The sequence below is a fragment of the Eurypyga helias genome, unplaced genomic scaffold, assembly GCF_000690775.1.
Source record: "Eurypyga helias isolate BGI_N326 unplaced genomic scaffold, ASM69077v1 scaffold15474, whole genome shotgun sequence".
NCBI lineage: Eukaryota > Metazoa > Chordata > Aves > Eurypygiformes > Eurypygidae > Eurypyga > Eurypyga helias.
Genome location: NW_010245834.1, coordinates 65,026 through 80,744, shown reverse-complemented (window position 1 = coordinate 80,744; position 15,719 = coordinate 65,026). Strand labels below are relative to the sequence as shown.

Sequence of the window (15,719 nt, the reverse complement as noted above, 5' to 3'; positions counted from 1 at the left end):
AGCCAAGAGCAGGCGATTGCGGCGCTGAAATATCCCTCTCCTGCCGCTGTACCGCCATCCTGGAAGGGACCAGAGCAGAGCGAGGGAAGTCAGTCCGCACCTGTCTGGGAGATAAACCAAACATTTCCCTTTCAAGGGCTATCTGTGCATTACCTGTCACCAGGACTTAAATTCACTTAAATGAAGGGGCAAAAGGGAGGAAGAATAGCAAAGGTGTGTATTTGCTCTCTAATTCAAGCCCTGATGATCCATATCTCACAGGCAGAGCCTCCAGCTGAACTCTCAGTGTCTGTTCTCTCTGAGGCAGTCGAAGGAAAAGGTTTCTGATCCCTCCCTGATGAATGTTGCCAGTGGGTGAGTTGGCAGCAAGATGAGATTCCCTTCCTTATTGCTGCCTACCAAAAAGGGAAACCCTGGAAAACTGCCAGATCTGGGGACTTGTTAGGGAAATACTAGTTTGCTGATGGGAGGAAAAAAAAAGATGAGGCAGAATTCCACGTTATTCTGCCAGCAAAAACATTGTTTTGACTTGCATCAGTAGAAGGAAACTAACAGCTAATTTACACAAAGGATAAAGGCTTTTTGGGAGACATGATTTAGCGTCATCACTCCCCAGCAACCAGTGAGACAAAGGCTAAAATCGCTGGGCCTTAGGAATCAAACATAACCTCTCCTTGGGGATGGAGAAGGCCAAGGTTTCAACTAGTCTCACATCATATGAGAGAAGAGAAAATAAAGGAATATCCTACCCACGCTATTTCAAGCAGTCTATAGGTGCTCACTAGTAACCAATTGTGGATGATAGTTACTTTCCATGTAGTTCAATGGTGCTACTGAGAATAAAGTCCTACCCCATTATCTGAACCAGGATGGCAGGTTTCCATCAGAGCTCCTTTAGGATTTGGAACAGCGGCCAGTGCCAGAAAACTTGAGAAAACCACAGGGCTACAGGGTGGATCCATGTCTTCTCTCTCTCTGCACTGGCCCTGTTGTAATCCTGGTCTGTACAAAGCCCATTGCAGCACACAGTGGGAGTAACCAAAACCTTGTGTGACCTTTGTGTTGGCAGCTCCTCTGCAGAGTTTGAAACTTTGCGTTGCTGCCTTCCACTCCTTAAGATCTCACCTAAACAAATTGATTTTTAACTCATAAGAAAGGCTCTGCCCCCCGAGGAGACTTTGAAGTAGATTCTAAAAGAGGCATTAGCTCTGGTCATAGGACTAGGGGTTGTCCACGGCAAAGAACAGGGAGAAAAGGCTGTAATTCTCCCTCGCAGCTCTGACCACTGATTCATAGTCACACTGGCATAGACAATACTGGCATAGACAATATTTTTAGAAGACTTTTTTTTTTTTCCATAGAAGATAATAAGGTTACAGCATCCCACACAGGGATGAAAGCAGTCTCAGAAGGGAAGAGTCTCTACCTTGGAAGAAAAAAGCCTCAGTGGAGCTAAGGACAGTCATGAGGTCCACTTCCAACACAAGGGCTGCTTAATAGCTGCTCTTTTCACATCAGCTTTTTTCTCCTCTCCCAAGCAGTACAAGCCTCAGGAATATTCCGGCTGACTATGCAAAGGGGATGTACCCTTGTTCACCTACAGTTGTCCCCTCCAGCTCACGTGCTCTCCTGTCTTCTGCTCTCCATCCTCCTTGGGCACAGACCTGGGGAATGCAGAGACCTCCAGGAGCCTACAGTGCTGGCCTGTTCCCACCCCAGGGCCAGGTTAGCTCCCTCCCATGTGAGGCCCAAACTGTCAACAGCCTGGAGGTCTTTACCAAAGACAATTCCACCTAGTTACTTGCAGGTCCAGCTTGCCTAGGTCCACCTAGGCTTTGCAGGTCAAGCGAAGGAGGTCTGAAAAGGATCTTGCTTGAGGTGCCGGTTGGCTTCGCCGGCTGGAGAGCTGATCAGCATGAACCTGTCATACTGTGCTACATTAAATCAAATACACCATGCTGTTCAGTGAGTCCCCCACCACAGGTTTCTCTCTTTTGTGTTACAGTCAGTGCTGTACCTTTGCAGGGTGTCCTTACTTCTCAGGTGTCACTTGAGGCTCACCGTGTTGAAGTCGCCGCTCATGAGACAAACTACGCCTATGCCGAAAGGTCAGCTGCGATGAATGTGATACTCAAGTGCTGACTATTGTTTGTCAGAGTATTTCTGAAGTGACTTACACCAAATTCTTCCTGCGCTCGAAACCATTTTCCCCAACAAGCCATATTTACAAATGCCAAAGGTATTCTGAACCAGGAGTTATGAAAGCCTGAAAGCACTTACTTATAGTGGGCTGTTTCAACCTGCAAATACTTTCATGTAGCTGAGCCAGGTCCTGTTGCTCAGCAGAACAGCTTTCAGCAATCTGTCAACACCACCTTGTCCTACCTTGTTCAAGCAAGAGCTCAGAAAATCAAGGTGCCGTGAAGAGACCCTCAAGGTGCCACTGTGCAAATATAGTGCTGGTGCAAGGCAGGAAGATGGGGAATCTGGCAGGTACACAGAAACTTGTAAATTCGCACAGATTATATTTTTATAGGTCCTTTAAGACCACAAGGACTTTAGATCTTTTAGATCTTTTAGAATTAACCAATTATTCACCTGGGAAGGTAAGAACCTTCACATATTTCTTAATACACTAAATTTAATTGTGACTTAAATGTCTTGTTCCATAACACATTGTTTAAGGATTAGAAGAGTTCAAACTTTTTGTTGAGCCATTTTTACACTGAACTTTACCAAATACAGCACAACAGGGAGTTCTTTTTTTTACAGAGTTCAAAATCAAATACCAATCTACCTTCTTCCCCAAACTCAGGAGATTTTTCACAGTTTGCATTATATCATTTTGCTCCACAATTTTGTTTCCACATTAGATTTTCACTCATCCTTTCCATTACTTCAGCTAAGAGACAACAGTTTGGGGTAGAGAGTATTTTTATTTTACTTGTCTTAGAATTCCCTGGCATTGGTTTAGCATGGTAAAAATGTGATTAATAAGTAAATAAAAGTATGGGCATAACTAGGAATGCTATTCAGAAATGGTCTCATAACTCCTGCTTTAACTCTGCCAAGTGGGGGTTCTGTTTTAATACCAACCTTTAGCAGAATTCATGGCCATGCCCCAATTTCTAATCTACAGAGCACAGAGAAATATTTCCAATTATCACCTCCAAAGTGTTTTCAAAGCAACATATAGTGATTGCCTGAAAAACAAGTGGAATCTCTCCATGACTTCAGGGATTCAGCCAAACCACCAAAAAATCAGGCTTTTAACATTCCCCATGTGAATTCCCCCACACTATGTCTTAACACCAGAATTAAAAGTTATGTGTGGGATTATCCTAAAAACTCTCAACCTCTCATTTCCTTGAAAGCCAGAAATCAGGAGCACTAGCACAATAATGGGACAGACTTGCCCTAAAGGCACTTTATCTGAGTCTCGCTTCAGACATGGATTTACAAGGAATATGAATCCCAACCTTGTTAACCCATAAAATAATTTTCAGTGCCTTGTATTACATTTAAAACTGAAATACTGTATTTACATTCATTTTACTGTCCATTTGCACCATTAGGAAAAGATAACTAAAGCAGCAGAACTGAAGAGCATAGATCAAGGACTTTCACAACGAAGGAAGAAGTACACCTCCTGCCGAAGAAGTACACGTTGTGGCAAAGAGTGCTTTGGTAAAAGAAGTGCTACAAAGGTAGAAATAAAATCGAAAAAAGAAGTACAAGATTGCTCTTATATTCTGCAGATATTCAAAATACCGTATAGATACATATAACGTGAATTTTGCAGCACTCAATGTTTTATGAACTTTGGGGGACTTTCATGTCAATAAAGACTAATGTTTATTTTCTGGTTTTAAGTAAAGAATAGGATGTTTCTTTTTCTCTTGCCCCTCTTAAACTATAGAGCACGGAAGGAGGAAATAAAAGAAAAAAATTGGGGGTTTCAGGTTTTAACCAGAATAATAACTCCACTTTTCTACTGCATACATTTCATTCAAAAAGCTATTTTCTGTTACAAAATATTTCAGCCAAGTTCTCAGTCTCTTACATTCACCCACACTGACCAGCAGCATTTCAGTGTGCTGTACTTCTGGCATGACTCTTCCTAGCAAAGCCTAAACTGAAGTCCAGCAACAATCCTGGAGGCTTCTGTGCTAACTACTGCTCTACCAGCTACTCCCTATGAGGAGATCTCCTCTCCAAGCATCAATCTGGGTTAGTGCCATCCCTTCATAAATGCCTGAACACATCCCCAGCGCAAGGATTTCAGCCTGCTTATCCCTTGAGCGTGTTTCACAGCATCCCTACGGTGTAGGTCTGGTAGATCTTTTCTCTCTCTTTTCCCTCCCCTTTTGTTATAAGAGGGATTCTGTACAATTTAATTTAAGGGAAACTTTTGCACTGGCTCCAGCAGAGCTGAGCAGAGTCAAGCAAACCAGAGGCTTGCTTTGCCCTGCCACCTTCTTAGCACTAGCAGCAGAAAATGCAGGGAGAAGAGTAAGTTTTTATCATCTGTGTAGCCCTACCTCTCATTCCCCATAACCAGCAAATGCTAAATTGGTTTTAAAATAAATTTCCTTAACAACCAAGTACTACTATTTAACAGGACCCGTGAGCACCTCTATAGCATTTTACAATCTAAATCACTGCATAAGTATTAATTAGCCTTAATGACTCACATTACCTAATAAGATAATGAAAAACCCTGCAGCTCACAACATCTTCTTCTATTTTCAGTGAGAGGTGAAACGGATCTTGTAAAAGGGTGTATTTTCTTCTAATTCCTTCTCTGCACACCCCTGGAATAACTTCTGGAAATAATTCAAAGTGTGTCATGGCATTTTTTTTTTCCTTCTTAATTTGCAAAAGCTAATTTATTGCCCCAAATAAAGTCTTTTTCCACAAAATAAAAATACAAAGGTTTAATGATAATATTTCTTCCTCAGGAGGCTTTCTACTGAATGATGCCTGGTAAGGACTCACTGTTTGGTAAGGAGATGTGGATTTGCTGCCTGTACTTTATGGAGAATAGCAACATCTTTTTTGGTTTCTTTCTGGGTTGCCACTGCCAAGGTAATACTTAATGGATTAAGTCTTGTGAAATGAATTCTGTAAATAGAATGCGGGCTGAGATCATTTCAACTCATTTCCCCTGCGTCCCCTTCCCGTCCTGGAAGCTGTCAAGTACAAGCAGCCTGCAAGCAGCCTGTTCTCCCAGTGTTAGTCTTGAGTCTCACTAGATGCATAAAACAGTTTGTTTTTCACATACTTTCTGTGATGCCATTAAAAAAAATGGCAAGAAAAAACCCAACGCTTCTCAATTCCACCCTTTGCTATAAACTGGATACAGCTAATCTTGCAAGGACACCAAACATTGCTTTGTTTGTCCATCATTAGAGCACTAGAAACCTATGTTTATTATAGAATTATAGTTGAATCTGAAGGATTTTAAAGAAAGGAACTGAACCAACTGTGGGTTTGTAAACAAACAACATGGTTTTGACATCAGCCATATCTTTTCATGTGCTGGAACAGTTTCTATCATGTGGCCAGTTCCTGCCCCTGAAGAGTATCTAATTTAATTTAGATGTATTCATGATATGGGACAGCACGTCAAATCCAAGAAACTACAGGGTACTGCTGAAGGCAAGGTCTATGCTGGAAAGATTGCGTAAGTTGTACTTTGAAGGAGCAACAGGGACCTTTAGGCTCGAGGAAGAGAGGGGAAATCTGTGCCCACCGTAGAAGAGAGGAAAAAAGGAAGTGAAGGGGAGGTGTACAGAGCCGGGACTGTCAAGGGGAAGGACTTTGTTTCTTCTTGAAAAATAAATCAGTTTGAGGGTTTTTTTCTGCACTAATGTTACCCAAAAAAATCTGCATAACTTTTTTCCAGAGCAATAAATCCCATATGCAGATTTCACCAGTTCTTCCCATTTTGCTGTCAGTCTTTCTTGGGTTCCTTCTCTCTGGGCTCTTTCCATACCTGCCCCTCAGACAACCACTAGAGGACAACTCCCGCTCAGCAGCAGAGGGACTATCCACACCGCAGCCCCACGACTGGCCCGTGAGTCCTGGCGCAGCTGGGTCACCCCAAGGGCAATGCAGACGGGAGAAGCCCCACTCCACCCCCTACGCCCAGGCAGCCCGGGCTGCCAGCCAACACCTAGGTCAGGAGCTGACACCTGGGTGATGCGACACCAGCAGCAAGATACCACTTTGCTATTGCTGAGAGACTGAAACGTATCTTATGCTGCTGTTATCCAAGGGCATTGACATGGGGAAATCTAGCTGCGTACGGAGCACAATTCTGATTGCTGAAAAAGCACCCCACCCATCTGTTGTCAACTGAACATAAAGCAACTCCCTGTGTGGATAAAAAGTTATTTGTAAACCTGTGTTTCTCAGCTTGGCCCTTAAATTCTATGAATTTCTCTGGAAACATCTTTCAATGAACAGTACAACAATGATACAATATGTTGCCTTTTTTTTTTTTTTTTAAACTAGACAGTATTTTCTACTCCGCTGATTCCAGCTCCCCAGGTTTGCAGACAAACTCGTGCCTCCCAGAGGTGCTGCAGAGCTCCGTGCAGGGCACTCAGCTCTGGCTGTGTGCACACACCCCCTCCCAGCATCTTCCCAACACAGCTACCTGTATGCCCACACATTTGGAAAGAAAACAGGACACAATTCCTCTCGCTGTTATTTCATGCCATGGATTCCCGACTACTTGTTGGAAAACTATTTCCAATAAAAATGTAAGTTTTTTTCCAAAGAAAGCTAGTGCTTTCTACAAAAAAAATATTTCTCAAAAACTCAAACTCCAGTTTTAGCCAAAGACTGAGCCCAGCCTTAGGTGTAGTATTCAGACCGGTACTCTAAGACAATCAGTGAAGCTGTGACCAGTTGTGCTCGCTTATTTACAGTGGAAGGCAAGCTGCAATTCCTTCCTTTGATCTGTTTGTTGGCTTCAGGATTACGTTTCTAAACCTTGCTTTTTAATCACGATAAACATCAGAGCTGAAGAATTTGGTGGAGAGAAAATTGGCTACTTCTTTGTGGTTTTGATCAGATTGGGCTTTTGATGTCTGTTCTTTCCTGGTTTCAGTGCCTGAGCTTTATGAGTGACACCACCACACAGCCTCAGATTCTGGGACCTGCACGTGCACTGTACTTCTCTGCCTCCATCACGGTTCGCTGAGCGGATACAGCCCCAGGTCTGACGCCATCCTCAGCTGACCAGGGCAGGATGCCACACAGACACATCATCCCGCGATGAACAGCGATCTGCCATGGTGTCACTTGATCTCTCAGAGGGAGCTTCCCTCGTGAGTAAGCCTAGAAAGTCACTTTTCTTTTCCCAAGAGCCCTCACCCATGTGTTTATCTCTGCAGCACTGGCAAATCTCTGAAGCCAAGGAGCCCGAGAACTGCTGATGGGCATTCATCAAGATGTCCCAGCACCATGGGGCAGAGCAGAGGTGCCCAAGCTACCTCCAAACGATGTAACTGGGGTATAGTAGCAGTCTTTCTGCCACAGCATGGAGCTCAGTGCAGGCTGCAAAGCATTTCTAGGAAGCTGGAGAACTACTCAAGCATCTCTTTGTCACTGATGTCCATATTGCTGCTGTTTGATTGCCGGCGACTCAAAAAACCTCCTTTAGGTAGGTCTGAGCCTGCACCATCAATGTTCCTCCAGGTAGATTCATTCCAAAGTGACTGAAAGAAACTCATGTAGGTGAAGGTCTTGACCGTGTCTGAAAAAGTACCATACCAAAAAAAGTGGTGGGAGAGGAGAGAGCCAGCTTTTGTACAAAGTGAGCTTGTGAACTCTGCGGCTTTGACTTTGTCCCACTTACTCTGTTCACTATCTCTACAAAGCGTTTCTCACACAAAAGTGTATTTTTATCAACGCAGAAAAGAACCTCCCAGAACTGGAAGCTCAAGCTGCTTTTACCCTGGATAAATGGGATGCAAATGTCACTTAAGAGGTTAAATGGCACATGGAGGAGTTTTTTTTTCATTTTTATACCAAGCATGGCAAAATTAGTATTAATGGGACCGATCTTTCTAACTGTGAAATCTCACTGAATATAAATATTCAACAAGAGAAATGATCAGAGCTCTCCTTCTACCCGAGCACAACGCACAGCCAGGAATCGCTCTGCTGAAGGAGTTAAAGTTTTCTGCAATAATGCAACAAATCCCTCCCTGCAACAAACAGCAGACACATTCTGTGGCAGTTTCCCCACAAACTTCAATCTATGGGGGAAAAAAAATCTTGATTTATTATATAGCATTTGGACAGTTGCGAAAGAAAATTTGCCAAAGATCAGAATAATCAACTCTTTCACCCAAGCAGTTTTTTTATGGAAGAAAAAAGCACAGAATGGGTCTGAGCAAAATAAATAAAAATTCCACACTTTTAACCAACAGAACCTTTTGCGTCATTCAGAAATATTTACAGACATCCAGAATCTTTTATCATCAAAAAGACACTCTGGCCTTTAAAATTACAACTTTTTCTTATATTTTTGTTTACTGATGGCCTTTAAACTAGTGGGTATCCCTAACTTGTGGCATCTCATCATGCCGGGCTTGTCAAACGTAGGAATGTTTAAAGCTGCCCCTTGCTATTTTTTCCCTTCCTTGGAAACTTCTCTCTTCTGCTAAGCTATCATCTGTGAATTTTGAAGATAGCAGCACACTATCTACTAGCTGCATCCATCCATCACATGAGTCACTGTCACTGGTGTCTCAAAACACTAGTTTTCATGGACTGAAAGGGCCGCTAATGCCAATATTAACCAGGAAAGGGCTGGTTTAGGGCAATTAAATACAGCCGTGAAGAGGGCTACAAACAGAAACATACATTAGCCATTCATAGTATACGAGTATAGCTATAGGAGCCTCTCTCAGAGCCCAGTGAAGGTATTAGCGTGGCATCCCCGTTCCACTTGCCCATTTAATTAGCACACAGTGAAGGCCACTGAATTCCCCTGCAAAAGGTGTTGCGTACTTTGGACAAAAAAGAAAGGAGAAAAAAAGTTGCTTTTAAGTGCAATCCAAAAAAAATAGCTCCTTGGCTAAAGGGCACTGTTAATAAAGATGTTTCCAGTGTTTGTTTATTTATCAAAAAACAGTGTTTCTCTCAGGTGTTTTGATTTTTGTTTCTATGCACAAGGAGAGAAAAATAAGAGTTTTACTAAGCAAGGCTTTCAGTGAGACACCAGATGATGGATAGTCAAACACAGAGTCTCCTGTAAACACAGAGAGAACCAAAAGGTATGAACTGACTCATAATTGTGTCAACACAGGTCGCAGACCCTTGGTTTATTTCAGCCTTCCTGTTTTTCACAGATTTCTTTTCACACTACACTTTTTTTTAAGACACAGACTCTTTTCAGTACAGCGTAGCAGGGTGCAAAAGCACACACGTTTTTACACAAAATGTGGGCACCTGCACCCACATTTAGGCCGTATCGCCACAATTACAACAGCAGCATTTTCTACCCATGGCTTATGCATTAAACTAAGCTGGGCCTTTCTTCACAGCAGTCTGTGCCCGATCTAAATCCAAAGGTCCATCCTATCCCTCCAGCCTCCAGCTTTTCCACAGAGGTTCTTGGGAAGCATCCAGAAAAGAGGAGTACAAAACCTCAACAGCCTAGTCCTCCAGTTCATGCAACCCTCTAAGACTCGGTGTGATTTCTTTTTTAACCAAAGTGGCAAGACTGTGTGTGACCAAAAGTGCTGGGAGGCTGGGACACAGCAAAGAGGGCTGTGAGAAGAACCCACCCATATTTGTCTTGATCTCTAAACATATCAAATTGAGGCTGTAGCCTTTACCTTATATAAAGTTGTTCTTCTCTGCTGGTTGCCTACTTCCATAATTTTGGAGGCAAAAGCCTCTTTGGGGTCTGTATTTCGTTATCAAATTTAGTTGGTGCTGAGCAGTGGCCTGAGAAGTTCTTAGGGGAGGGACTGATGGGCAGACCTACCAAGCAGTTGGATCCCCTGCAAATCATAGAGCAGTTCAGCTGATGGTTCAAGAAAGATGTTTCCGTACATTCCCTCACAAAATCACCTGTGGAGACACCTTGTCACCTGAAATCCCGAGATTTCCATTTAAAGGACTTGCACAAAATAACAAATGGAGATGAGTTGAATCCTGCAAAGACTGGTACTTGTCCCTGGATGTCTGAGCCACACTGAGCCCAGTGCAATGGATCTGCATGTGAACAGATCCATCCTGAGCATGGATCAACCACACAGGTGCAAATGAGTTAATGCCATAGACCCAGAGAATCTGGCTAGCCAAGATGCATCAGATCCCCTGTATGAACAGTAACGCTTTGTCTGGGATGTTTCCACCTCAGGTAGATTAACTGAAAAAGGGTAGAGCCAGCAAGGGCACATCACCTTACTAGTGCCTCATTCCTTAGATCCATCCTGAGCATGGATCAACCACACAGGTGCAAATGAGTTAATGCCATAGACCCAGAGAATCTGGCTAGCCAAGATGCATCAGATCCCCTGTATGAACAGTAACGCTTTGTCTGGGATGTTTCCACCTCAGGTAGATTAACTGAAAAAGGGTAGAGCCAGCAAGGGCACATCACCTTACTAGTGCCTCATTCCTTGTATAATCACATCCAGCTCAGCTAGCAGGAAAGCTACTCAATAAAAATCAGAGTCACAGAACAAGGATTTGGATCTTTTTTCCCACTGCGTACAAGTCATTTGCTAAAATTCCCAGTCAACAGGTAAACTTTGCAGTGGAGCCCAAGCCATCAGGAGCATCACAAGAGCTCTTCCCCTGTTACTTCACCAATTCATTCACAAAAAAAAAAAAGAAAGAAAACCAAATTACAAGTATGTTAAGAGCAAGCATTTTATCTGGTGCTGTTTTCCCCCACAGGAACCAAGGTTGATGGAGCAAGGGAGAGAATTCCCTCTAAAAATTACAATATATTGAGTCAGATTTACTTCCAGCAGGTTTTGTACCTTCAGAAATTGTTGATTTGTATGTCTGTAGAGCAGCCCTAAACTGGGAAAACCTACTCTCTTTTCTCCTGTTCCTTTCTTTACCTCCTTTTATCTCTACAGCAGAAGAAGAGGGAAGCACAATTTTGTGAAGGAGACCATGAGAAAAAGTTTCAAAACATCCCACATATTTTCTCTGCATAAACACACTGTGAATTTTGAATGTTCATAGTATCAGGGCACTGTCACTCAGACTCCAGGAGTTCACCTAAGTTAGACAAATTCTGCAGCCCATTATCTCACCTGTTACACTTTCTTGCCTTTCATTCATTCATTGCCACTGGCTGGATTTTGTCAGTGCAGGAGCAAGAAGCAGCCTCAATTGCTGAACTTAACCTCTCATGGCGAGATCAGTAATAGCGGGCTTTCCAGTGCAGAATTCACAAGGAGATAGCTGCTAGCCTTGTTTGCCAGGGCTAAGGAGCAGGAGCAGGAGAAAGGCTGTGTTATGGGAAAGGCCATTACAAGCTCCCTTCCAAATCTGCACTGTTTGGCAGATCAATAAAACAATTAAAAAACCCCTCATTACATGTCCTGTAAAAAACTACATAAGGCAGTGTTGTGGTTTGAGTAGAGGACGGTACTGCTGAGCAGACCTGCCTGGCAGAGGGCAGTGGCTGCTGCTTCAAACGTCCTATCCAGGGTATAATTAATATTAACCTTCAACTACACCAGCAATCTCTCTGCTGTCATCAAATCTTAGTTCCTCCCTGATAAGGAGCTATTTATTACAAGGGAATGCAGGATGTGACAGGGGGTTCATTTCTGAACGTCCTTTTACAGCCACATTGGTGCTGGTAAGTACCAAGTCAAAGCACCCATCCCATGTGCCTGGTACTGTCTAACCGTAAGGTCCCTTTGGCTCCTAAAACCTGTGCATGCACAGCAAAAGGGTCTGCCCGCTGTGCAGCCTTGTATTATGCCTCCCGCTGATCCACAGGGTCTTGTTAGTAACCAGGAACTGCGGAGTTTGCACGGCAGCATCATGGGAGGTATATACATTGCACGTCCATTTCTGAACTGATTCCATTTAATGCTGAACCAGTTTTGATAGCACGCTTTATTTATTCAATACTTTCAAAGATGGGAAAAGCTCTTACCTATTGTTCTTCGGAGATCTTCACACTGGCTAATGTGAGGGAATTTCAAGATTTCCTTCCACTTTTTGCTTTTGCCTTTGCGTTTCCCTCCACCCCCTGCAGAGAAAGAAATACCAGGATTAGATTGCTTTGGGGGCATAGCTCCTTCCAGAGTTTACCAGCCCAGCCACAGGTTTTATGGATACCATTAATAAATAAAGTTGAGACATTGTGGGTAGAGGTACAGATCAAGTCTGCGCTTGTCTGGGCTGAAAACAGACTGAGGCGGTGGCATCTGGCAGAAAATCAGCTTGCTAAAAGTTGGGGGTTCAGACGACAGTGCTGAACTGGGCATCTCCAACACCTTCTCTGCCCCAACTGACAGCCATTTCACACAAGTCAAATAATCTTGTAAAATTACAGCTTATGTCTTTTCAACCTGGATCTCCCTCTTCTGGTTTTGGGATGAGCCCTGAATCCATGCCAAAAGAAATGCTGGAAACTGAAGACTAAAATTTAATTCTCGCCACCCATCCCTCACATTACATATACTTCCACCACGGCATTACTGCCAATGTTACACACGCTGGTCACTGCTGCTCCCACAGGAGAACAACAGTGGGAGAAAATTAATGTAATATCCTCATGAAGAGAAAAACTCTTTTTGGTTCTTATTCCCCTTCTCACTCTTCCCCAAGACTTCTTGAACTGGACTGTCTTCAAGGTGAACAACCTAGCTGGCTTCCTCCAGCTCTGGCAGGACCAGGCCCAAGATCCTCACCCCCTTCACGCTGATGAATCTCCCTCATCAACATCCCTGCATAAACATCCTGCTGCAGGCATTGCTGGCATCTCTAGGTGCCACATCCCAGCTTATCAAAGTTACCTGCTTTTGGTGTTACTCTGTCATGCCCACACTTCTCTTGTCTCCCCCTCCCTCCACTCTACCTCCCCATCTCTTTTCCCCCCTCTCCCCCCCTTCCTCTAGTTTCTCAGTTCTTTCTCCTCCTCCATTCCCAGATGCCCCTTTCCGGTTTGTGTGAACAGGGCAGGGAAACCAAACATCATTCACTGTCATGAATTTTTTAAAAAGAACCTTCAAAATCTACTGGCTTGATTTGGACCTTCATATTGCTGTTCCCAAATCAGAGTGCGAAACCCTCACATTCACATTCTCCAGTGCAAAGATACTTTCTCCTGTTCTTTTAGCACTTGTGATGCTTGCTTTCCAGCCTCGGAGGGCTGTCTCTTGTTCACTGCTCCCTGCTTGCAAGGGGGATGCCTTCTGCACTGGGCTCCAACCAGTAAAGGCAGCATTTCCAGCATACCACGAGCCGGGAATGAAGCCCCCAGCACAACACCACACCACACCTCCTGCCCTCTGCAGTAATGCTGATGTAGTAGCATAAAAAATCACAGAATCACAGAATGGTTTGGGTTGGAAGGGACCTTAAAGATCATCTAGTTCCAACCCATGGGAACATAAAAGAGAAATCCAGGGGAGCCAGAGTGAAAAAGTGCCCAATGACAATAAAAAAAAAGACAAGAAAAATCTAAAAACATCCTCTTAGGCTGAGCTGCTTCAGATCTGAGTGTCCATCTAGAAGAGAGGCTGCACAGCCACCAGAGAAAGTGTGTCTCTCCAGACCTGAAAGCCCAGACGAAGACTGAGATTCTCTGAGTTGCTGGATTTACTGCAATTCAGTCCCTGCACACAAAATCTGATTCACTTGAGTCTATTTTACATGCGCTGGCACGTCAAATGACTAACTCAGAGCTGAGTTAATTCTGTAGAGGGGCTGGTAGAGTCACAATCGCAGATTGAGGGTGTTTTGGGCACTACATGCTATTGCAGGCTAAATTAGGAGAGCATTGACTCAAAAGGTAGCAGACCATTACAGAGAAAACATGAGCCTTGGAAAAAAAAAAAGTGAAGTATTACTCTGTGGGGTGTTTCTGACCACACCTTTGGCACAGGAGTGCTCCTGCACCTCACCTTTCATTCCTTCGCTTTTGCTGACCAATAGTTTTGGCACTGCAGAGCTTGCCTTGAATTCTTTAAAACTCCTTATTGACAGGAAGCTACTGTATGCCTACATTATGCAATGTGGTGCAGAGATATCTGCACTAGCCACGAAGGAACCAGCTTGTTTAGACTATCAGGAGTACAGCTATGCTACCCTTTCCAGGAATTAGTCTCCAGCAAAGCAGAGTGAGCTGTGACTGCCCCCATGATACGCTGTGTTGCGCAACGGAGACGTACCCTTTGGGTCTATAATGAACTTTTCTTCAACCTCCCCTCTTGAGTGCATCCCAAACACTACTGCTCAAGTCATTTCCTCTCCCATCCCTCCAGCCACAGCATCGGAGCGGCTGTCTCAATCTCTTCTTGGAGTACACAACAGTCTTGCTTGCTGAAGGTCTTAGGCATGCTAGAAGGTGCTGAGAAGCATTATGGGCTGGGGTGGGCACTGTGATGGTTCGTTCACCGCCTCTCCTGGAGCACACAGCTCTGCTGTGGTTACCAGCAACTACAGGGGTTGGATCCCACAACTCCAAGAGTCCTGCATTGGCTTTCGCCTCCCTGAAAGCCCACTCCTGCCATCCTGCACGCTCCCTGGTGCTCCTGACCTTAGGCCTCATCACACTGTACTAACACTTCTCTGCCCCCTCCCTTCACACACTCCTCTGGGGAATGATCCTTCCTCCAGGAATTCCCGTTTCCTTCTCTTCACCAGTCATTCTCTTTGGCTGCATTTTCTTCCCTGAACTATTGCGTCATGTTTTTTCTCACACCCACTTAGCTTGTAAACTTGATGTCAATGAGCTTGTCAATGAACTTGATGAGTTCTATGCCTTGATGTCAATCCTCCATGGGAATTAAATTAATTAAGTATATATTTATTAGCACTGGGGGAGGGCTGGGAAGAGGGGGGGAGGAAGGAGGAAGGGAAACAGCTGGCCAGGTGTCGCAGCAGAATGATCCCCCTTTGACACCCACAGGGTTTGAGTCTGGATTTCTAGATCCCTTCCTCAGGCTGCCAGCTCCCAGAGCATCTTATCCCACTGCCACGTACAAACATGAGCCTCTCGCTTCTGCCTGCTGCCTCTCCCACTGCAGAGACCCCCTCTGCTCTTAGCGAGGAACACAGGGGGGCGGTAAGTGGGCACGCAGGAGCTCTCTGCTTCAGGTATGAGCAGGCACCGGAGACAGCACAACGTCTGCAGCTGCTTGGGCAGCAGTGCCCGCTACAGCAGGACTGCCAATCATTTCTGGACACAGGAGGCAGAAGGAACAAGCCAGATGAAAACATCCTTTAGGCTGCATCTGCTAAACACTGGTAGGTCTTCACCCATTGAAGGTCTACCCTCTAGACCAGAGCATTGGAGACTTCAGAGCACACCTGCTTCCCCAGCCACCTTTACAGAAGCACTCACAGAACGGTTGCATCTTTAGCAGCATCAAGCTGTGCAGAGCACTGCAAAATAGCCCTTCGCTCTAAGTGACAGCTCTGAGATGTGTGCAGAGACAAAGTGATTCTGCTAAGCTGGGCCAGAACGCTTTTAAAATCCATTCGATGGA

General features: G+C 44.4%; 1 protein-coding gene across 1 annotated transcript in view; it reads right to left on the bottom strand.

The window, feature by feature from the left end:
• Positions 1-12,253, bottom strand: part of GRK5 (G protein-coupled receptor kinase 5) — a gene marked incomplete at both ends in the record, with an annotated part of 77,449 nt that extends 65,196 nt beyond the window's left edge. Inside the window, one exon of the mRNA XM_010150210.1 lies at positions 12,158-12,253. Coding sequence (XP_010148512.1) covers positions 12,158-12,253 — 96 coding nt within the window. The remainder of the gene's footprint in view (positions 1-12,157) is intronic.
• Positions 12,254-15,719: the final 3,466 nt, after the last annotated feature.